The sequence below is a fragment of the Sphaeramia orbicularis genome, chromosome 16 (assembly GCF_902148855.1).
Source record: "Sphaeramia orbicularis chromosome 16, fSphaOr1.1, whole genome shotgun sequence".
In the NCBI taxonomy this organism is placed as follows: Eukaryota; Metazoa; Chordata; class Actinopteri; order Kurtiformes; family Apogonidae; genus Sphaeramia; species Sphaeramia orbicularis.
The window spans coordinates 57,755,274-57,781,014 of record NC_043972.1 but is presented as its reverse complement, the minus strand read 5'-3'; the positions used below and the strand labels follow the sequence as shown (position 1 = coordinate 57,781,014).

Below are 25,741 nucleotides of genomic sequence, written 5' to 3'. Positions count from 1 at the left end.
TGCCGAGTGAGGACTGATCCACTCACTGAATTTTATTCTCTATCAATTTATGGATAAATATAGATTAGTCCAGGACAAAGTGTGTGTGGCTTTGAAAGATGAATGAATGAATGAATGAATGAATGAATGAATGAGAGCCGTATGGGGCCAGAGCCAGTGAACTGGTGACACATACACCAGCGGGTGTGTGTGTGCGCGTACGTAATGAGATATGAGTGCATGGATGAGAGGAATGGAACAGCGTTCAGTTTTTCTATACAGTCTGTTTGGGCTGTTGTTCGGCGTGGTTAAGACCAACAGTGACCGTTTAGAGTTGTGTTCATAGTCACCAGTGCAGAATAACTGGGCTCATCCTTAGACATCCAGCCAGACGCACAATACATATGTGTAAATAATTCAGTTCAGTTCAGTGTGTGTGTGTGTGTGTGTGTGGGGGGGAGGTGCAGACAGCTGAGGGGGTCCATCTATAGTCAGATGAGGGTGAGGAGGTCCATCCAGACAGGTGAGGGTAAGGGAGGAGGTCACAGATCCGGGCTCACAGATATCCCATAATACTTCTTCATTCTAACCATAATGCTGTCAGATGACTGGAAACAGCGGGAGAAGAGGAGTTGTTCTGGGTTAAATAGTGAACGCACCTGGTTAGCGCACCCTTCAACGCAAATAGTGAGCGAATGATGGCTTAGCGAATGCAATGAGCGCAGAAACAGATTTTGGGTTCGTTAAGCCTCTGCGTTCGCCGACCCATCGTTCGCTCACTATTTACGTTCAAGGGTGTACAAACGGCTTCGTTCACTATTTAACCCAGAAACGTACCCCTGGGTCATAATTTGGGTGTTTATGTGTATATGTTTATAGAGCTGCTCGATTATAGAAAAAAAAATCACAATTATTTTAGCAATAATTGAAACCACGATTATTAAAAACGATTATTTGTTAACCTTAAAGTTGTTTATTTTTTTCTTGCAAAACAATGTAAGATATACTCTTTAAATATAAATAAAGCTTTTAAACACTAAAACAAAGTATGTTCACTTTTGTACGAAACAAAAAAATCTTTGAATGCAAATAAGTGTACTGTAAATTCGAGTATGCTTCCTTTTGTAAACAAATAGTGCACTGGAATTAAACTGCTCTAGACTTGCCATAGAACTGTAGCAAAAAAAAAAAAAAAACCTCACGTAAAGTGCAAATTATAAATTCAAGTATGTTCAATGTTGTATGAAACATGGTAAATTCAGTGGCGTGCCGTGAGGTTTCAGTTAGGTTAATACGGGAGTTGCAGCGTAAAGAGATTCGGAGACTGAAGATTGCATTGCAGACGAAGTTGTAGATGGAGTTGTTTTTATGTGTTTTAGTTTTTCATAAGATTATGATAAAGGTCGCGGTGGTTAAACTTTAGATGGTTAAAAAGGTTTGTTGTGTTACCGGTCGGTGCGGACACAACTACGAAACACTTTTTGCACGTGATGTGTTTTTGCTCTTCGTCTTCTTCATCAAACCCAAAGTGATTCCATACATTTGAATTTGACTTGCCTTTTTTGTTTACCAAGCACTTCTGCTGTGATTCTCCTGCCATTTTTCCAGACCGCTAGGTCCAACTTTCCTCTTGGGGTGGACCTGCCGGCTAGCAGGCAGCAGTAGCTTAGAGGGGGGCGGGGCAGAGCAGCTCATGGTAGCTTGCGTACGTGTGAATTAAAACAGCTCAAAATTAATAATCGTTTTTTCTCGATTACATAAGTTTTGTAATCGTTGCGTGTAATAATCGAAATCGTAATTTAATTTCGATTAATTGCACAGCCCTATATGTATATGTTTTCTGTTAATGTGTGTGTTCTCCCCCGTCCTGTAGGTGTGCTGTGCCCGTTTTGTGTCTGTCTTGTTTTTTGTAGGTGAAGCTGCTGATTGGTGGAGCGTAATAATCCGGCCCCTTTAAAAATGGCCCTGGACCCAACAGCTCTCTCTCTCTCTCTCTCTCTCTCTCTCTTTGCCTCCTGCCAGCTCCCTACTGTGTTTCCTGTGTGTGGTCATCAGTCTTCGTGCCTTTGTGTGTTCATTCACAATTTTGTAAATAGTTGTAAACAGAGTTTCTGTAATTCAACCCTTTTTCTAGTAGGCGAGGACGGCTCTGTTGTTTCATTGTTTTCTCCTGGTTTTTTATAGGGAGTTTAGGTTAGTTTGCTGTATTTTATTTCTTGCATTTATTTTGGATTAGGTAATTTAGTTTGAACTGTGAAGAGGATATTTTGTTTGTTGTTTTTGCCACGCCCTCTCCTAACCCTTCTTTAGTTGTAAAAAAATAAATATTGTGAACTTTAGTTTTTGACTAAGGGTGTACAAACGGCTTCGTTCACTATTTAACCCAGAAACGTACCCCTGGGTCATAATTTGGCTGTTTATGTGTATATGTATATATGTTTTCTGTTTATGTGTGTGTTCTCCCCCGTCCTGTAGGTGTGCTGTGCCCGTTTTGTCTCTGTCTTGTTTTTTGTAGGTGAAGCTGCTGATTGGTGGAGCGTGATAATCCGGCCCCTTTAAAAATGGCCCTGGACCCAACAGCTCTCTCTCTCTCTCTCTCTCTCTCTCTCTCTCTCTCTCTTTGCCTCCTGCCAGCTCCCTACTGTGTTTCCTGTGTGTGGTCATCAGTCTTCGTGCCTTTGTGTGTTCATTCACAATTTTGTAAATAGTTGTAAACAGAGTTTCTGTAATTCAACCCTTTTTCTAGTAGGCGAGGACGGCTCTGTTGTTTCATTGTTTTCTCCTGGTTTTTTATAGGGAGTTTAGGTTAGTTTGCTGTATTTTATTTCTTGCATTTATTTTGGATTAGGTAATTTAGTTTGAACTGTGAAGAGGATATTTTGTTTGTTGTTTTTGCCGCGCCCTCCCCTAACCCTTCTTTAGTTGTAAAAAAATAAATGTTGTGAACTTTAGTTTTTGACTAAGGGTGTACAAACGGCTTCGTTCACTATTTAACCCAGAAACGTACCCCTGGGTCATAATTTGGCTGTTTATGTGTATATGTATATATGTTTTCTGTTTATGTGTGTGTTCTCCCCCGTCCTGTAGGTGTGCTGTGCCCGTTTTGTCTCTGTCTTGTTTTTTGTAGGTGAAGCTGCTGATTGGTGGAGCGTGATAATGAGGATAGAGGAAGAGGATATTTTGTTTGTTGTTTTAGCCGCGCCCTCCCCTAACCCTTCTTTAGTTGTAAAAAAATAAATATTGTGAACTTTAGTTTTTGACTAACTTGTGTGCTTGGGAGCTGGGAGGGGACAAAAAGTGAGCACATTATGTTCACCCTGGTAAACCCCTAGGCTGGGGCGTAACATGTCTGTTTATCTACTGATCTGATTTTGTTTTGTTTTGTTTTGTTTGTTTTTCTCATACCTATACTTTTTGTTGCTTCCATGCTGTAATGCCTTTAATGTTTTATGTAAAGCACTTTGAATTGTCTTGTACATGAAATGTGCCATATAAATAAACCTGCCTTGCCTGTATGAAAAAAATTATTTTGATATAATTTTTTTCTACATTGCCGAGCCTTATTTGTTCTCGCTCCTTACTGAGTAATCTGTTTTTGTGTGTGAGGTTTTATCAAATATTGCTTGTCCGTTTAACATCATGTATGTGTTGCTGTTTGAGTCAGTTGTTTTGGTTCTTTGAACTGGTATTTTGTATTGTGTTATTTTGCAGTTATCGCAGAATTAGTATCAGTTATGCTATTGTTGTGTTTCTACTTTTATTGTTGAGACGATGTGATATGAGATGATGTAGACCAGGGTTGTCAAACTCATTTTAGTTCAGGGGCCACATTTAGCCAAATTTGATCTGCAGTGGTCCGGACCAGTGAAATAATAACATAATAACATATAAATAATGTCAACTCCAAACTTTCCTCTAGGTTTTAGAGCAAAAAAAGTCAAATTATGCAATGAAAATGTTTACATTTACCAACTATCCTTCAAAACAATTTGAATAAAAAGAACAAACGGAAATTTCTTAAGAAAACTAAGTGCATTTTTAATAATATTATGCCTGTTTATCATTTACATATGTTCTTTACAATGTACAGATCCCAGTGGATCAGCAAATGCACAAAACATTTAATAACAGGCAGAATATTGTTAAAATTACACCTCAGACGTTTCAAAATGTTCGTATTTGTTGTGGTTATTCGCATTTTTGTGAAAAGTTAGTTTGTTTTAGTGTAAATACAGTAAAATGACATGAAAATTTTTACATTTAGAAAGGGAAAAATTCGGAGTTTTGAGTATTTATAGGTTATTATGATAGTATTTTACTGATCCAACCCACTGCAGATTAAATTGGTCTGTATGTGGAACCTGAACTAAAATGATTAATATCTTCAGTGTAATTTTTGCATTTCACAGATTCATCCCAGGGGCCAGACTGGACCCTTTGGTGGGCCAGATTTGGCTCTCAGGCCACATGTTTGACACCTGTGATGTAGACTATTGGTAGATGGAGTTAGAATGTAATGTTTAGTTCTGGCTCCTTGGTGTATTATTTATAAAATAAGAAATTGTTAAAACTCAGTTGTACATTGCTGAATCTATGCAGAATAAGACGATTAAGTTGTCCCATTTTCAGGCCCTCAAAACTTCCTGCAAACCTATAAAATATTAATTAAAACCATTTCAGATACAATAGGGCCTTTGCAGCCGATTCGCAGTGCAGGCTCTAATAATACATTTAATTGGTCTAATTTAGTTCCAGTTATGTGCGGTCCTTTGTGATTCTGTAAGTATTGAAAGGATCTGCTGTCACTGGAGACAACTGGACATTTTTTCTGGACATCAGTATTTCTGTTATTTGTTATTTTCTGGTCTCATGAATGAAACAAATCTCTGAGGGAGAAACCATCAAATATTGGTTGTCTTGAAAATGTCCTGTTGATCACGTAACTAATTAATTTAGTCTATCTGCTTAATCTGGTTCGAAAGAGATGTGTTTGTTCTGTTCCATTCCATTGCATTTCAGTGACCACCTCTTCTATTTTATGTGTTTTGTTATAGAAAGAAGCCTAAGGTGGATTTTAAGTGAAACCTGAAAGCTGTATCTGGACAAAGACGAAGATCACCTGATTCCAGCAAACATGGATGAAAAACCCACCTGTGACCAGTGTGGAAAGACTTTCACTGCAGAAAATTCCTTAAAAACCCACCAACGAATTCACACTGGAGAAAGACCATATGAGTGTGACCTGTGTGGGAAGACTTTCACCACACCAGCTACCTTAAAAACCCACCAACAGATACACACTGGGGAAAGACCTTATGAGTGTGACCAGTGTGGGAAGACTTTCATCCAAGAGAGCACCCTTAGAAAACACCTACGCATTCATAGTGGAGAAAGACCATATGTCTGTGACCAGTGTGGGAAATCTTTCACCTACATGCATCACCTTAAGATACACCTACGCAATCATAGTGGAGAAAGACCATATGGCTGTGACCAGTGTGGGAAGACTTTCACTCTTATAAGTACCTTTAAAACACACCTACGCACCCACAGAGGAGATAGACCATTTAGCTGTGACCAGTGTTTGAAGACTTTCACCAGACTGAATCACCTCCAGAGGCACCTACGCATCCACAGTGGAGAAAGACCATATGAGTGTAACCAGTGTGGGAAGACTTTCACCAGATTGAATCACCTTGAGAGACACCTACGCATCCACAGCGGAAAAAGACCATATGACTGTGACCAGTGTGGGAAGACTTTCACCCAAATGTCTAACCTTAAAACACACCTACTCATCCACAGCGGAGACAGACCATATGATTGTGAACAGTGTGGTAAGACTTTCATCCGCATACACAGCCTTAAGATGCACCTTCAAATCCACAAAGATGAAAGACCATATGGCTGTGACCAGTGTGACAAGGCTTACATCACAATACATGGCCTTCGAAGACATAGAGCCATCCACTCTGGAGAAAGACCATATCACTGTGGCCAGTGTGGGAAGACTTTCACCCTAATGCGTAACCTTAAAACACACCTACACATCCACAGTGGAGAAAGACCATATGAGTGTGAACGGTGTGGGAGGGCTTTCATCCGGATACACAGTCTTAAGATACACCTACGCATCCACAATGGTGGAAGACCATATGAGTGTGATAAGTGTGGGAAGACTTTCACCCAGATGAGTAACCTCAAGAGACACCTACGCATCCACAACGGTGAAAGACCATATGAGTGTGACCAGTGTGGGAAGACTTTCATCAGAATGAGTCACCTCAAGACACACCTACGCATCCACAAAAGTGAAAGACCATATGAGTGTAACGAGTGTGGGGAGACTTTCACTCAAATGTGTAACCTTAAAACACACCTATGCATCCACAAGGCGGAAAAACACCGAAACAGTTTGAGCGTTACAGATGTGAAAAAAGATTCTTGCCATACTCTGCTTTCTCCTATCATCAGGACAGATGTGAATCATCAACATCTGGATGAAAAAGTACCTCAGCATCAGATGACAAGAAGAAACGCAGTGTCTGAACCAGCAGCACCAACTTCTTTTGACAAGAACATCAAACTTAAAAACCTCCAGATCTGGCTCCATAGAGTCCAGATGTGAAGACAAACACCAGACTGAAAGCTGTGTTTTGTTGTCCTCAGAGTAAAGAAGTGTGTTCTAATGTACCACCTTCACACAACAGTGACGTTACAGAACCTTAACCTGCCGCAACGTGTAAAGTCCAACTAGTGGAGGTCAACAAGGACGTGGTTTCATTGGGGATAGTACTTCTTTATTTTGAAGAATAAGGGTATATATTGTATTTGATTATTATTAGTAGTATGTTTATCATCATCAATCATCATTATTATTATAACTATCATAAACAATATTGCTATTATTATAATTTGCCTATTATTATTATCACTGCCATATTATTATTATTATTACTTTGAAATATTTAAGAAAAGTGCAAGAATATAAAGAATCCAACTTGAAATATATTTACTAATTAACTAAAATAACTGTTGCATAACCTTTTATTCCTCTTTAGGCATGAAAAAAACAATGTGACTGAAAATTTTCTTCTGAAAAGTAAAAAAAAATAAATAAATAAAATAAAAATAATTGAAGAAAAATTAAAAAAAATACATTTAAAACAATAATAATGAAAAAAAAAATTCTTGTGAACCTATTTTTCATGAAGTTGCAAAAATGTCCACTCAGCTGGACAGCACATGTTTAATTTTTGATGCACACAAACATGTATTTACTGATAAATTGTGTGAAAACTATGGGGAAGGCTTGTAATTCTGGGGGTTTATGATCAGGAGAGATCTACATAATGTTATCAATTCATGTCAGAAAAGATATGTCGTGTCTTAAAACTTTAATAAAGATATGTGTAAAAAAAAAACACAACGAAAAGAACAACAAAATCCATGAATATACAAGAGAACAGCTGTAGAATAGCTGTCCACTGTAGTGACCACTATGCATGAAAGGGTTAATATTGTTTTACAAATAAAAAACTGAAAAACTGAGTTTTGCTCAGAGAAAACGGGGCTGAATACTTTTGCACACCACACTTTTCAGTTTTTTATTTGTAAAATAATATTAAAATCATGTATCATTTTCTTTCTCCTTCACAATTTTATGCCACTTTGTGTTGGTCTTTCACATAAAATTCCAATAAAATCTATTTGTTTGTGGTCATAACGTGACAAAATGTGGAAAAGTTCAAGGGGTATGAATACTTTTGCAAGTCACTGTATTTCTGCATGTGATGTCATAGACTGTGAACACTGGCAAATGGTCACGAATGTTATTAATTAATAGTTGGCTTATTGTATTATTACCTCCGCCAGGAGGTATTGTGATCGTTTTGCTTTGTGTGTGTGCGTGCGTATTTGTTTGTTTGTTTGTTAGCAAGATAACTCAAAAAGTTAAAGACAGATTTTCATGAAATTTTCAGGATATGTTGATACTGGCATAAGGAAGAAATGATTAAATTTTGGTGGCGATCGGGGGGGGGAGGGGGGCACAGGGGCCCACTGATCTGCCTTGGCGGAGGCCTGCACTCTCTGAGTGCTTTTCTTGTTATCAGTGTCATTGGTGAAAATATTATCAGTGACATTGGCACAGTGTTTGAACTACCCTACCTGGTGTTTGTACACCTGAACTACTTTACAAACAGGAGCTCAGCTCCTTGACTCAAATCCACATCAGAACAATGTAAACAACAACAACAAAGTGTAAACAATAAGTGTGAACAAAATTAAAGACATTATCCCTGAAATAATAAAACAGTGTCATCCTTTGTGGGTTCGACTGCCTCTCCTTCTGATCCTTTGGTAAATTTGAGTTAAGGACGACAAGCGACAATTGTGGCAGGGGGCGCTAAGTAAAGAAGGGGGGGTGCAGGGATTAGGGAGGAGGGTATAAATTTGTCTGCAGGAGGGAACAGGTGTGTGGCTGGTGGTTCCGACCGGAGGAGTGAGGCGAGTGCACACCTCAGTCCATGCTGGTGTGCAGGGAACCGAAGGAACACTGGTCAGCTGAGGCCCTGTTTTTAAATGTGTCTGTTGTTCGGAAGTGTGTGACATGAACTGTTTTTGTTTCAGACTTGTTTCCCTGCTGAGGTGGCAAATACTGGAAGGGAACCATTTGGACAAACCTGGTATTTTAAACTTTGTAATAGAATCTGCAAACGGTTGTGTATTTTAATGGATTTAATAAAGTGTTTAAGATTTGTATTTGTGCTTTTTACAGAGGCATGGGGGTTCTGTCAGCTGTTTGTCTTGCCATTGTTTTTGTGTTATTAGTTGGTTTGGTTTTTTTCTTTGTCTAGTCCGCCTGGCAGGTGAGCTGGTAACGGGCAGAAAAGATCTGGGAACTGCCCCTGGGGTGGACTAGTTTTCTTTCCTTTTTTGTTTGGTTTGTTTGTTTTACCCCCTCCCCTTAATAACAGTGCTTAGGTTGAATCTCAGTTAGGCTGTCAGGGCAGGCATATGGTGATGTGGTTAAGTTTGCAGTGATACAGACGTGTGTGAGAACCTTAAGCATGTTAAATCACAGAATGTGTTAACCCTTTTGTAGTGTACACAAGAATGATGTGTGTTAATTCAAGACTTTTTTTGCTCAATTCACCAAAAAAATCTGCCAATGGAACAAGTGAAAATTATCTCGGTACGATTTCTTGAAATGAGATTTTCTAGATCTATTGTCTAAAAATAAGTTCTTTTATCTCCCTTACAAGTTCCTCTGTAGGTGATTATGTCTTATTTTAAGTGTGATGAGATATTTTGACTAGTAAATAAGAATAATACACTTGGTAAGATTTGGATTTTTGCAGTGTAAGTCCAAGACAAATTCTTCAAAACAGATGTTAAATTATGTATAAAAGCATGACAATGAATGTTAATAACTAGAAATACCTTCATTTTACATCTGGTTTTACACCTACTTTTACAGTGAAACATTGAATATTTAGTTTCTTTTCATTCTAGGACATATTTATGATGATATTTAGGTTTTCCACAGTTAAGAAATAACCATGTAGAGGAAGTGTTAACCCAAGCCAAACCATTTAACATTACATGATAATAATAAAGTTTATATTGTAGTATTTCTAGCTGTATCATTTAATATTGAGCAGGTTGATGGGAATATTTGTGGAGGTTTGTGGTTATTTCAAATAAGATTCACTCAAGATGTTTGAGGCAAACACGGATATTACGATAATAGATCCAGCAGTTTCTGAAACAAAACCAGAAATGTCAAAGTGTTGGCACTGATGAAAGAGTCGGGGGATTTTCCATAAGTTTTATGACTCTTGTACACCAAAAGGGCCGGATTTAGGAATTGGATGAGAAGAAGACTTGGATGTGTTTTCTTTTTATGCAATTTTATATCGGTTTAGCAGAATTTAATTACTTCAGCACATTTTAACCCATTAAGACCCAGTGGTACTTTTATGGCAGCTTCTAAATGATTTTTTTCTCTCTTTTTAACGTTTCTCATGTGATTTATCACCATTTATTATAATAAAAACCTCTGTGTTTTGCAATTTTCAGTGTAAATCACTTCCTTTACCCTATATTTAATTTACTGATCATGTAGATGTTCATTAAAGCTCAGAGTAAACTTAAAGGTATTATGCAAAAACAGAGAAAACTGAAGAAAAAGTGACTGTTTCAGCAAGTGAGGACTATTACCATGTGTTACAATTTTGCGGCTAAAACTCAACAGTTTATGGAAATAAAACAGAAGCAGATCTGTGTGAGTGCTTCAGCAGGACTCAGACTCAGGTGGGCACCCAGCTGTTAGAGTGTGCTAGTCTGGGAGCTCATTCCATGACGTGACGATGATATTGAATTATTTACTCACTTACCATCGGTTTTTGGCCCCAAAACTATAGTTGTTGAAGAATAGGACCAGGACCAAAAGAGACAAGTGAATGTTTTGGGCAGATAGCGGGTGGACTCTCATGTACCTGGAATCGCGGCTCTTCCCTCCTCCTCATTCATTCTCCAGACCGCATGACATGTGCGCGTGTGTGTGTGTGTGTGTGTGTGTGTTGCAAGTAAGGTTGCACAGGAGGAAGGGGCGTGGCCTGACAGAGATGAAAGGGCACCATGACCAGGTCCAGTGACAGCCAAATTAAACCACTCTTAACATTTATTATCATTGATCAAAATTTTAGTCACGAATATTTTAGTCATGCAGTTTTTTGCGCAAAAAAAAAAAAAAAAAAAAACAGTAAAAAGGACACTTGTAGGCAGAGGATCAAAGCGGCAGGGGCTCAAGCCCCCCCGGCCCCCTGCTTTGCACATGCCAGCACACACACACGCTCAGCTGTGTACTGACTCCTATCAGAAACTCCCTGTGGTTGATCTTACTATAAACAGTTTTAAGTTACCGTTTCAGTAGATAGTGCAGCTACATACTCTGTGATCAGACATGCAGACTTAACACCTACACCAATGTTGAGCGGAAAAACTATTATTTCTGTGTCGGCTGGTGGTAAACAGGACAGACAGTGCTTTACTGTTCCGTTGACATGTGTTTCACAGGAATGTTCTTTCCAACATAGTTTCTTACTCTCACACATCTGTCCCATTAATTTATGCGGCCGGGATCTGATGTGCAAATTGGGGATAAACCTTGAATCGGGTCCAGAGGGGTTAACTATAACTCAATGAAACACAGTCACGGACACGGATTTCCACTCACATTGTGTGTACGCACACACAATGGTTAGGTATGCTGCTGGCTCACCAGATTCTGTATACCAGTGGAAAGTCTGTTCCCCCCAAATTACAGAAAAATGGGTCGAGCTAAGTGACAGCAGACTTCAGCCTGGCGCTTATGTCTCACCCCCAAATGATTTATAGTGTGCTTCTCATTTCAGTCCTGGAGGCCCTGACCCCACATATGAGGAAAAATTTTTCCACACAGCTCTTGATAAGCTCACAACAGGTTACATGTTTTGGGATTCACATTTCTGTGCTTTGTCTGTGTCACTGACTGATAACCACCGTTCTTTTTACAGGCTTGGTGCTGCACCACACATGTTGCTCTTTCCAAACCATGCCATGCAGATTGGAAAGACGTGGGCCCGTTTGTGAAAAAGGCCTTCCAGGTGTCAGATTTGTGTCCCACCTCTGACCCTGCCATCATGTTCTCTCCCCGACTGGGGGTATACAGACAGAGCATGAGATCAGTGTTTGACTGTCAGAAAACTGTACAGTTGTTAAATGATGAAGCGCTCACCTGTATGTCTACATCTCCCACAGGCCTCTCACCCGTCTCCGTGCCACCTGAACTGGCTGATATCCCACCCGATGTCTGGGCTACTGGTCCACATGATGTGGGTCTCGTCCAGAACTGCCCACCGGTCATCATCACCCCACGATCTGATTACAGGCCATGTCAGAAACAGTCCGTGTTTGAAGCTTATTTGAATGTGGGAATTATAGTCCCCTGTCCAGATCCACCGGTCAGGACCCCTATTTTTCCTGTGAAAAAAGCCCCTCCTGACCCAGACACATGGAGGTTTATTCAAGACCTACAGGTGGTGAACAAAGCCGTGGTTCCACGCGTACCCACGGTCCCAAATCCACACACGATTTTATCTCAAATCCCGCCTACTGCATCTCACTTCTCTGTCATTGACCTCTCAAACGTGTCCACATCTGTTCCCGTGCATGCAGATAGCCAGTATTGGTTCGCGTTTCAGTTCAAAAACAAAATGTACACATGGACACACATGCCACAGGGGTATTGCGAGGCCCCAACCATTTACAATTCTATGTTGGTCGACTCGCTGTCCCACCTTGACCTCCCACCAGGTGTTGCTCCTTCACAGTATGTTGATGACCTTCTCCTTTGTTGTCGTTCTTCACAGGCTTGTGTCTTTAGTTTCACCTGGGGCAGCTGATGGACGACCTTGTCTGCCCAAACATTTCTTCCCTTGGTTTACAAAGCTGACACATGGCGTAGATTATTTGTCTAAGGGAGGAATGTTAGATGCTATTGCACAACACTGGTTTACAAAGGGGTTTACAGTGGTTGCAGAGAAATTTTGCAAGAAATGTCTTATCTGTGCCGCCCATAACACGGCAAAGTCTGTCCCTTGTTGCTCAGCAGGTCATGACCAACCAAACCTCCCAGTTGACCATCTTATGACTTCATGGAACTGTCTCCAGCCGCTTCACCCGTTACAGCCGGGGGATTGGATCCGGGACTTCAGACGAAAGCACTGGAAACAGCGCAGGTGGCGAGGGCCTTTCCAGGTGCTCCTGACGACGCACACAGCGGTCAAGGTTGCTGAACGTGCTACGTGGATTCACGTGACCCACTGTAAGCGGTTTCTGGGAGAAGTGCCGACTGCTGCTGAGGACGGGCCGGATCATCGATCGACAACGTAGACTGGACACCGGAGCTGGACACCCTGCATCACGCACCCACACTCACAAGACTCACTGGTTGAAACCTAGCGGTGGTAACGACCCCAGTGACGTCTCATATACACTTATCCTTTGCCTGGTCGCTGGCGAGTGACTGAAGACCCCCTGCCCCACACATACACTGATTCGACGACAATGGAGGTGCTCAAAAGGTCAGCTGCCATCTGCATCACCTTCATGTGCCTGTACATGTGGTACGTGGGCACGTTCTGTCAGGTATCTGATCCTTCACCAACGCATCACACTCCTGTTGCGCCCTGGTCTGTCGGAGGACAGCAAGGGACAGAAGAACCTCGGAGACGTCACGGACGTGACCTCCACATCATTGATCACCACGAGTATAGTGATAACACGTGGTGGCGAGTGACACGTGACCTGACACGACGTGTCACTAATCTGTGTGCTATGTGTGCAGTTTTATGCCACACAGCTCACACGAAGATACTCTGTTTGCTCCTTATCCTCTCCCGATCAATCACACACTGTTGACAATGATAAAGTGGACAGTGGGAGATTGGCCGTCTGTCACATGGACGTACCCCTGGCTGGGGTGGAGACCCAACATGACCTTCAGAAACCCAAGAAATATCTCTAGAGACACTAATACTACTATGGTACAGAAAAATGTTGTTTTTCGGCTCAGAAATCTCTCTAATCCTTTTTTCATTCCACAGTTGTGCTTCCATTCCCCAGTCACAGAACACACACGTTATAATCTGGGACACACATCTGGGTGTAATATTCAAATTGTGAAAACAGGACTGATAAATGTACTTTTCCAACAACAGGGACACTCTCCCCTTCTCCATTTATAGTCCTGTACAACCTCACTGCATTACTAGGTCCACCATCCCCACTGACACATTATGATGCTAAAACTAATGTTACTACCACATATAATGCCACCGTAGCTCTAACCCCTTCTGATTGTGTAAAACGGGGTCAGATTTCAGGTGGCCATAAATTTGCAATCAGTATTATTCCCATGTACGGCCCTGCTCGTTTAGCCTGGTACATAGAAGAACTTTCTGTGGAATTAGAGAATCTCGCTGCGTCTGTTGAACAAGGGTTTGATGCTCTTACAAGTGAGATGAAAGCTCTCCGCACGGTCGCATTACAGAATAGGGCAGCCTTAGATCTCCTGTTGGCCGAAAAGGGAGGTGTCTGTCATCTTATCGGTGACCAGTGTTGTACCTATGTACCTGATGTTACTGCTAACATGTCAGACGTCCACAATCAGCTAGATGACCTTAGACGAGTCCTACATGAGGAGAACACTGCATACAGTACAACAGGCTGGGATTTTTGGGGCTGGCTGCTGTCTGGGGGGGCGGAAGGCTGTTGGTGAAAATTGCTGCTGTGATTCTTGGTGTGTTTGTATTACTCCTTGTATTATCCTGTTGCATTATTCCTATACTACGTTCTATGATTAACAATGTGATTGGTACTTTTAGTATGGTACAGCATGATGTGTTCGATGATTATGATTTTGATGACTTAGATGGTCTTGATGATGATGATTTGATGTTGTACGAAGATAGCGATGTGTAATCCTTATGGTTTAATGTTTTATTAATACTCTTATGTAAATTTTATGTTTTTGCATGATTGATTCGGTTGAATAATCAAAAGGGAGGAAATGTGGTGGAAAACTTACTTCTATACTGTTGTCATGGCCTGGTACATCTTCTTTATCGCTGAGTCATGAGACATGCTGAATACAATCAACATTAACACGTTACTGTAACACTATTAACATGACACACAGTGATTTTGTTATTCAGTGTTTGTCCTTAGGTTTACCTAAACCTAATGAGACACAGCTGTGGAAGTACAAGGTTGGCTAAGTGTAAACACTCAGTTTCCTGGGTTTCTTAAATTACCACGACAGGGAAGATGGCTGTGATGAAGAACAGATGACAAAGGCTTAGCTTTGTCCATTTAGATTAAGTTAGGTCCATTCCTTAGGACCATCTGTCTTCATAAATGTCACTTGCAGAGGATGTCCCTGCACTGACCTGATACGAACCAATCAGCATGGCTGTTCAGGAATTTGGTTTGACACAGAGAGAGAGATGATTTAATTAATGGCTCTAGTCTGTTCTCTGTTCACTGACTGCACCGTCATGACGCTACACTAGGAAGGGTTTTTGTGTTTCAGTCAGTGGGGTGAGACTGTGGAACAGATTTAATATAGAGTTAAGCAACGTCCAAGGATGAAAGAATTTAAAAGGACGTAGAAAGACACAATGTTTCAGAGGTACAGAGATGAGGGAGGGGTTGGGGATCACTGGGTGTTATAAAGATGTACAAGTATGTAGTATACAGTATATATGTATAGGTGTGTGTATATATGTGTGTGTGTGTGTGTATATATATGTAAGTGTATATGTATACGTGTGTGTATAGATCTGTGTATGAATATGTATTTACATATATGTGTTATTGTATTATGTGTTTATGTAAATCATATTATATTTGTTCATAATAATATAAAGCCAGAAACCAAATTATTTAATAGTAAGTATCGTCATATTATAGTATATAGTATAGATATGCTTAGACTAGGAAGGTTATTATTGTTATTAATTCTATAAGGAGAAGGGGTGGGAGTCTTTAAGTTGTACTTCCTCTCACTCCTTTTCGAATATGTATTATATGTCTTATGATTAAGTGTTTTGTTTATTTATTTTCTTCTGTTTTGACATTCATATTCGAAATAAAACCATCAATCGATCGATCGATCAATCAATCAATCAATCAATCAAATATACAAATAACATAAATAAATTACTGTTTCCCTCAGATAAACAAAAAACAAACCCCTTTGGCGATAGAAATGATTGTAAATGAGCATAACGTACGGTCCACCATGCTGTTTGTCTACATCTAACTCCCACAATTCCTTGCGCTCAGGCAGTTTGACATGACTTTCCTGGAATGTTGCAAAGTTGTGAGTCGATGGTTTGAATTCTTGACTTACAGGCTTAAAAATGGCCTGGAACGCAGCATCATTTCAAGGACAAAAACTGGGAAAAATCATGGCTTTTACCTCACAAATACTGGATCCATAACAAAGTAAAAGAAACTCATTTCAGAATTCTTCACAAGATATATCTTGTCAACTCTTTCATTTCAAAATTCAAAGATGTGGATAACTCCTGTGGTTTTTATGAACATGCTGATGAAACTTTAAACCATTTGTTTTTTAAATGTAACATCACAAAGCAGTTTTGGTCTAACTTGTGTTCTTATATCTTCACCCATGTTAACATGTCATACTGTTTCATGTTATTATGAAAATAAGAACAAATGTCTGCAGTATTAGGTCATTTTTTCATTTTATTGGGAAAACATTTGATTCAAGCAAAAATTTTCATTCTCCAAACCAACTTTCCTCATTTTTTAATTGAATTTAACTCACTTTATAAATAATAAGCCCTTGTTAATAATAAAAAATAGGACATTTATTGATAGCTTTGATAAGATATTTAATGTATCATCTGACATTTAAGGAAATTTTAGATGAGAAATTATTTATGCATTTATTTATTTACTTATTTATATTGATTTATTTTTGTATATAAATTATTGAAAATATATCCTGTATATATACTGACTTTATGATTATATTCTAATTTCGTATTTGTATTCTCATGTATTGTATGTATTGTGTTATATGTTATTTGTTTGACAATGTTTGTAAATTGATATTTAACCCTTTCATGCATGAATTATGAGGACCTTAGTCAAGATTTTTTTTTTTTCCTGAGTGTTTTTATTCCTCTTTAGGCACAAAAAAAACAACGCAGTAGAATTTTTTTATGAACCTATTTTTCATGGAGTTAGAAAAATGTCCACTCAGCTGGATGCCATGCATTTAATTTTTGAAGCAAAAAAAACATGTATTTAAGACACATCATCAGAAAGTGGTAAACTGTGTGAAAACTATGAAATAAAAACATTTTTCGTGTAGCTAATCTGATGTTTTCTCACATTTTAACATACTCTAATACTAGTTATTACTCACTTCATGGAGATAATATTAAAAAAAAAAGAAAAAACAAAAAAGCCATGAATATCCAAGAAAACAGCTGTAGAATAGCTGTCCACTATTGTGACCAGTAGTGATGGTGAGATGAAACCTCATGAGGCATCAAACCACTTGAGCCAATGGACTCTATGCACAGCCCCTCTACTTCCTGAACTTCAGGTGGCTCCTTTATTTCCAGTCTTTCATTATTGGACACACTGATTAATCCAGGTGTGCCTAATTAATCAGTAGTCACAACAAGAAGTAGCAGACACACCTGGATTAATCAGTGTGTCCAATAATGAAAGACAGGAAATAAAGGAGCCACCTGAAGTTCAGGAAGTAGAGGGGCTGTGCATAGAGTCCACTGGTTCGAGGAAGGGTTCATTTCTGGAGGCTTCGTGTGCACATGAAACCACCTACTGGCCATGTGTAGAATCACAGGCAGCTGGATCTGAACCACAGAATGTGTGATGCATTGAATTTTTGGGTCTGTTATGGCTCTGTGGAATGACTATGAATAACAAAAAATGTATGACCACATAATTTCTCGACATAAATTATCACATATGTGTATAATAAAATATTTTGAATGTATTCTGTGTGTGTAAATTTCCCCCAATTGGTAGTATCATATGGTGGAGGTTGTATAACAGGGCTGTCAAACTCATTTTAGTTCAGTTCCATATTTAGCCCGATTTGATCTCAAGTGGGCCAGATGAGTAAAATAATGACTTAATAACCTATAAATAATGACAAATCCAAGTTTTTCTTTTTTTTTATTACAAAAAAAACAAAAAAACAATTAAATTATGAAAATATTTACATTTTACAAAAATGATGTGAATAACCTGAAAAAACTGAAATTTCATAGAAAAATTAGTACAATTTTAACAATATTATGCCTGGACTTATTATTTATACATGTACATTACACACAATGTTCCATAAACATTTGGTAACAGGCAGAATATTGTTAAAATTTTGGAGTTTGGAACTAAAATTTGAACAATTTCTACAATATTCCATCTGTTAACATTAACACAACTACAGATCACAGTGGATCCACAAATGCACAAAACATTTAGTAACAGGCAGAATATTGTTCAAATTGCACATTTCGGGTTGTTCATCTTTGTTTTTAGCTTACCGGCCGACAGGCCGTAAACTGTTGTCGTCATCCAGCGTCAGTCGTCGTCGTCCGTTACAAAAATTTCAATTGTCTTCTTCTCTGAAACTACAATTCTGATTGACTTCAAACTTGGTATACAGCTTCTTTATGATGATGTCAACAAAAGTTAGTGAAATTATTTGGATCTGGATCTGATTCTGGATTTGGTGCCACTTTGAAAAATGTCCCCATTATAAGAGATAGGAAGTGGATGGATGCAATAACTCAGTAAATATAAATGATATCCAGTGTAAATGTCTCCAGTCCAGCCCTGATGGGGAGATGATCAAAACATAATGTCCACATGCTGATCAGGATCTTCTTCTGGATCTGGAACTTATGCAAAATTTAACATGGGCTCTTATGGGGAAAACATTTCAATCGTCTTCTTCTCCCAAACTCCAGTTCTGATTGACTTCAAACTTGGTATACAGCTTCTGTATGATGATGTCAGCACAAGGGATGGAAATTATTTGGATCCAGATCTGATTCTGGATTTGGTGCGACTTTGAAAAATGTTCCCATTATAACAGATAGGAAGTGGATTGATCCAATAAATCAGTATCAATGATATCAGGTTGGAATTTGAATTTTTTACACATCTGATTGGAATATGACCAAAACATGGGCTATTTCTGGAACAGAATAAATACACTTCATTTTAGTGCAATAAAATCATTAAATTATGAAAATCTTGAGATTTACAAACTATCTTTTCACAAAAAAGATGTGAATAACCGAAAAAAAAAAAATAGTAATTTCTTAGGAAAAATAAGCTAAATTTTAACAGTATTATGCCTCAACTTATCGCTTGTACATGTGCATTACACACAATGTTACACAAACATAATACTGTTGAAATGTTGAAGTTTGGAAAGTGTAACTAAAATAAGAATGTCTACAATATTACGTGTCAACTTATTAACACAACTTACAAATGGGATCTACAAATCCAAAATCATGTAACATTTAGTAACAGACAGAATATTGTTAAAATTGTACTTAATTTTCAGGTTGTTCATGTTTTATTGTAAGGGTTTTTAGACTATTATTTTACTTTAGATCACATCAGTCTAAAATGAGTTGAACACCCTTGACTGTTAATATCTTTAGTGTAATTTTTTGCACTACTTAAAATCATGCTGCAGGCCAGATTGGAACCTTTGGAGGGCCAGTTTTGGTCCACGGGTCGCATGTTTGACACATGTGCTCTAATAGGGTGTGTCAATTTTTTCAAAATTTGAAATTGAAAGGGCCTTAGTGAAAATATAGTGTATTTTTGGATGCTGAATTCAAATATGGCATTCATTTTTAGATTAAAACATTCCTAGCTACCGGGATTTTGATTTGAAAATCGGGAAATTTTGCTATTTTTCGGTGCGATTTAGTGTAACTTGGCTATTCAACTTGAGGGTTATTAGACATGATAATGATGCTGTTGGTCCTCCAGTCAACCATATTCTTGCTCCAAAGTTATTTCAACATTCCTACAAAGCTATGAAACATGTAACACTGGAATATCTACATGGAAAACAAACAATGTATAACAGCGTTATACACCCTGAATGATTGCAACGTAAATATGATATTCACTTATGACTAGCAATTCAAAACCAACCAAATGCTACACAATATTGTGCTAATGCACCTTATCAGCCCTTCCCTGTAATCAAACAAAACATACTATAACTGGAAATATCAACAAATATGTTCAAAAGCCCTTGAAAAAGACTCATCCCTTATACCTAGTCAAATAAGAGGAAACAGTGCAAAGCTTTTAGCAACACTTAGTCCTAACTGGAAAACACTTATTCTAATGAAAGGAAACGATATTCTTGTTTATAATGAGTAGAATCATGCACACCTTCATTAATTTTAGAATCATGTACTAACACCTAAAGCTTATACAGAATGGCAACAGTAACACAAACTTTCAAAACAACCAGCAAATTCACAAAACTCAACAAGTCTTCGAGCTAACCTTTGTCACATTTAATAGATATGCATGCCATTACAGAGTATCAACTACTGTAGAACATGACTATCCCCTCCACCCTTCATACCTACATCATAAACTTAGTGGAACTGCGCAAGTGCCATCATGTCAGCCTTGCTCCTGTTCTGTGACATGAGTTCCCTGCTCAGTGCCTGCCCTCTGATGTATGCCATCCTTCTGTCATAGGAGTAGACATGAGCTGCAGCCTCTGTGGTCATCTTGACACACCTTTCCACAGACTGTGTGTGAGAGGGCCATGCCGGTACTTCCATAGGCTTGTTTACTAACTTCTTGACTTCAGCAGATGTCATCTGGCAGGTCAGAGGAGGCTCACTGATGTCAGAGTCCCAGGTGATGAGCTCCCACACAGTGGTAGCTGCTGGATTGATGACAGGTGTCTTCCTAGGTCTAGCACTGTTGTCTCCAAGCTGATTCCCTTTGCCCCTGATCTCAAGAATTTTGTTTACAGCCTTCTTCCTCTCAGACTGGATTGAACTGCAGAGCATTGTCTGGAGTATGGCCTCACTGTGAGCGTACCAGGCTGATCTTCTGACAGTAGGCATTACAATATCCACCACCTCTCTCTTCTGGCTCCTAAGAAGTTGCAACTGCTTTAGTAGATGTTTGGGACCTTCTACCCAGCTGCAGTTGATCTTGATCTCAAACCAACTTGGAATGTAGACTCCGACTATGAATTCAACGATCTTCTTCAGGTTTTTCAGTGTTTCACCTTTCAGGCCATGTTTTGAAACCCATATCCTACAAAACCTGAGAGCTGTAGTGAGCCATCTACTGTGACATACAGGCCCGATCTCCAGGAGGGCAAGGTCTGTGGGCAGATCACCTGTACTGATGGCAGAAGTGATTCTGTAGGTATATGCCTGATCCGTACTGAGGTCTCTGATGACATCCTGGCTGAGCTGTGGGAGTGGGGAAGCAGTTGTGATCTTCTTGAACCATCTCACTCTTTTTGATGAGTCATCTCAGCTTCCAATTTTTACAGTGTAGAGCGCACTCGCTCACACACTAGCTATCATATTTGATTTTTACGGTTATTTTGCAATTTCTCTGCACTTCTACATTCCACTAGAAATACTTTAAATTGTCTGAAACATAAATTTTATTATTCATAGCCCTGAAATACACTAACTAATTGCTTCTAAACATTTGATTTTGATTCTGGTGGTCTCATAGACATAGCTATACCATGACAGTTTTTGATAAAAAATTATAATTTCTTTGAGTTTTCAAATCAAAATCCCGGTCGCTAGATGTAATTTGATCCAAATTTAAATGCCATATTCGTGTTCAGCACCCAAAAATACACTATGTTTTCACTGAGGCCCTTTCAATTTCCAAAATTTTAGGATTTCAACCAAAATTTGACACGCCCTAGTGCTCTAAACCCTTTAAACTATCTCCAAACTATATAAACGCTATCCAAACTCTGGTATCCAAACTATATATAAATAAATACATAAATAAATAAATAAATAAATATACACACAAACTCTGTTGTGAGTCACATATCTCTCAGTCACAAACCCACATGTTGAACAGAGCTGAGGGGTTTATTCTGCTGTCAAACCTGAATCACATAGAACCACCTCTGAACCACTGCGTGAAGCAGTCACGTGGTACAGCCGGGCAGCGACGCTTCGGACGTCATCATTTGCGGCTCCTCCCCTAAATGAAGCAAACCTCGACACGCGCTTCGCGGAAACGCCCCCTCCATTACTGGACACACGCTTCGAAGCCTCAGCACATCTGAAACATCACTAGTGACCAGTGTGCATGAAAGGGTTAAAGAAAGTTAAAAAAAAAAAAAAAAAAAAAAAAAAAAAAAACCTCACTCTGCGCAGGCGCACTGACTCCCCGACAACAGCAACAGCAGCAAACTGGAGAGAAGCTCCAAGCAGCGAAAAGTGAGTGTATTTGCAGAACAGAGGTGTCCATGTTTGAACCTGCAGATCCAGGTAAGTTTAAGAGTGACACCTGAACACATACACAGAGTTTACGGTGGAACTGGGGCTTCGGTTAAAGTACGAATTAGAATAGTTATAACGGGAAGGGGGCGCACGGTTCGGTCGGGTGTGTGTGTGTGTGGGTGTGGTTGTGTGTGTGTGTGTGTGGGGGGGGGGGGGTTCGTCGGCCGGTTTCTGACCTACTGGGGTGGGGGGGTGGGGTGAAAATGAAACTTAACAGTGTTATGAACTCCTCTCCGTCTCGTGCTGTTGTGAAGCTCACCCTTTCTCTCCCTCCTCTTTCATTTGAGGTGGGAGGACATTTGTCCTGTTCTGTTCTATATTATACAAATGTAGAATTAGTCTAATGCCACGGGAGACTTTTATTTTTTTTTGTATGGCTCTGGCTCCAGTTAGTCCCATTTAGACCAAACAGTTCACATATGTGTTCAGGAGCAGCTCCAGAAGCTAAGGTGGCTAAAGCTAAGACCTGTAGATAAATCCATAGATCTGTGCTGTGTACTGAGGTGAAGTTAGTTCACCTTAGGGACTAGCAATAAATGACTGCTCTAAACGTTTTTCTTCAATAGCTTCTCAGTCATGTGACCCAGAGACTCCAAGCCAGTCTCAAATTATTAGAATAAAGAGGACCTTTAGGAAACACCACTTAATATTTCTCTTCAGTCTATATTCATATTTTTTTTTAATATTATTCATACTTTTATGAAAAATAGCAATTTTTTCAATAGTTTCTCAGTCATGTGACCCAGTGACTCCAAACCAGTTAATATTTTTTTATGAATATTATTCATAAAAAAAGTTAATATAGACTGGAGAGAAATATTAAGTGGTGTTTCCTAAAGGTCCTGTTTATTATAATAATTTGAGACTGGTTTGGAGTCTCTGGGTCACATGACTGAGAAACTATTGAAGAAAAACATTTAGCGCAGTCATTTATTGATAGTCCCTAAGGCGATGGCTTTTGAATGTCCATCAAATATCCAACCTGCTGCTAACTTTACCTCAGTGTGCTGTGTCACATTAGATTGGGCTGCTGTATTAAAGTATTACATTAACCCTTTCATGCATGAATTATGAGAACCTTAATGGGTCAAAGCACAGTAATGTCCCATCAGAGAGCAAATTTTAATTGATCGCCATTCCAACATTTATTTCGATATAAAGTAGCTCCTTTTTTGGATAATCCCTTGTGGTCTAAGTAAAGTAAAAATTAATTTAAAAGTGAAAATGTGGGTCAAATTGTCTCTAAAATGTCCCATCAGAGAGATTTTGAATGCTGCTTTTTGACCCTAATCAAGATATTTTTCCAGAGTGTTTTTATTCCTCTTTAGGCATGAAAAAAACAATGTGATTGAAATTTTTCTATTAACCTATTTTTCATGGAGTTGCAAAAATATCCACTCAGCTGGAAATCATGCATTTAATTTTTGATGCAAAGAAACATGTATTTACTGATACACTGTGTGAAAAGTATGAACATTTTTTTTAATGCTGCTAATCTGGTGTTTTGTCACATTTTAACATACTGTGATTTTAGTTATCACTCACTTTATGGTGATAATATGAAAAAAAAAAACTTTTTGTTTGAGAAAAATGGTTAATTACAGTCTATTAACAATAAAAATTAATTGATTTACACTCAAGCATGTTACTGCAGATCAGATTTATCAAGAACAGCAAAGTTACAGTAATCATATGAATGTCTGTGTATGGGATGATCCACTGTGTCGGCTGAGGTGGAACTAAAACAATAAAATCCATGAATATACAAGAGAACAGCTGGAGAATAACTGTCCACTGGAGTGACCACTATGCATGAAAGGGTTAATGACACATTTAAGGTCTTTTTAAATGATGTATTTATTAATTTAATTTTGGCAGCCTTGGTCTTCCATATCCATGACCTGACACAATAATCAATAATAATCCAGATCCAGCAGGGAGGGGGGGCTGGATCTGGATCTGGATCTGAGGAGAACCAGGTCTGGTTCTTACTGTGGCCCAGTTCCACTCTGCCGGTCCCCGGTCAGACCCAGTCCGTTAACGTTCGCCTCCTCCATGTTCAGTCCTGTGGAAAAGTCTCTGGTCCACGTCCATGTCAATACAAACCTAAATGAGTCCATTCCAGTTCCTCCTAATCTGTGTTTCATCAGTAAACTTAGTCAAATCATGTGAATGTGATGAAGTCACACAGTGACATTACTGTAAAGCCCTTTCAAACAATTATTTAACATCATTATGAATGCATTCTTTTCCGTTACTTTTGATTTCAATACAAAACAAAATGAGGGCCATTATTTTTTTCCTATTTTCTGTGTTACATCAGTAAACTTAGCTCAGCTCCCCATTTGATCAACTCTACTGCTTCTAGAACCTGTGGATTCCCACAGGTCAGTGCACTAGTTTGCTTATAATGGGCAAAATTTCAAATGCCTATGAAACATCAATTTTGTTTCAATTTACTTGAAACTTGGTGCATGTATAGAGGCGACTGATATGACATCAGCACACACATATGTAACAGATGAAATCTGCGTTGTGTAGTAAACGGCACAGATGAACTCCAAGCTGAATGTGTTTTATTCTGACAATAGACAAAGAAGTGAAAAATTTCCAAGTGTACTCCAACAAAAACAAACCATTGGTTTCCAAACAGAGCTGGGAGGTAACTGGGGCATTTTCAGAATTGTGTCATGCATTGTGGGAAGTGGAAGTTCAGCTGCATTATGGCCGCAGCAGCCTGGCAGGAAAGGCACGGCTGGAGCTGCACTTCCCACAATGCACGGAAGTGATTTAGGTGCGTTAGCATGGAAAGACTTATGGATTAGTGATAAGGAGGTTATCACTCAGGTTTTATAAATTTGAAGAAAAATTAGTGATGGAAGTCATTCACAGCTTTAACCTCCTAAGACCCAGGAAATGTCAGCAAAGTAGAAGCTTTTTAAATGTTTTATTAAATAAGTGCCTATATTGGAAACATCATGATGAAACAGTTTTTTTCAGATGCAGTTTTTAAATTTTTTATGGAATGTCCTTTGTGGTGGACAGTTTTCTTTTCTTTTTGTATAAAGTTGTTAAACTCTTGTCCACAAATGTGGACAGAAAGCCCATAGCTGGGTCTGAGGAGGATAAATATAAACTTCCAGTTTTCCCACCTGTCAAAGACAATCCAATCAGCATCCAGATCCTGGTCACAGCAGGTACCTACCTTTTCCAGAAGAACCTTTTTCTTGTTTGTGTGATTTTCTTTTTCTTGTGTGTGTGTTTTTTTTCTTGTGTGCCTTTCTGTTGTTGTGGTTCTGTAGTTCAGGGTGCAGCTGCAAGAAAAGCCAAACTGTTATAACTCAACAATTTTTTATCCAATCAGCACCAAACTTAAGATAAGATAAGATAAGATAAGACTTTATTTCTCCCACCGTGGGGAAATTTCACAGTTAACAGCAACAACAAGCAATTGCAGAGAAAAAGACAGGTAGAAAAACTGTAAATGTGTGAAAATGAAAATCTGAAGAGAAAATAGTAAGATATTTGGTATTTATATAAATATTCATATAAATAAAAAATGTGATATTATTTCCACATTTACCTCATCATGGCTT

General features: G+C 38.8%; 1 protein-coding gene across 1 annotated transcript in view; it reads left to right on the top strand.

Annotated features, from left to right (window-relative positions):
- Nucleotides 1-25,741, top strand: part of LOC115436267 (zinc finger protein 260-like) — a 43,322-nt gene that overhangs the window by 14,740 nt on the left and 2,841 nt on the right. The window contains exon 3 of the mRNA XM_030159069.1: nucleotides 5,034-6,753. Within this exon, the coding sequence (XP_030014929.1) occupies nucleotides 5,114-6,607 (1,494 nt within the window). The 5' untranslated portion in view covers nucleotides 5,034-5,113 and the 3' untranslated portion in view covers nucleotides 6,608-6,753. The remainder of the gene's footprint in view (nucleotides 1-5,033; nucleotides 6,754-25,741) is intronic.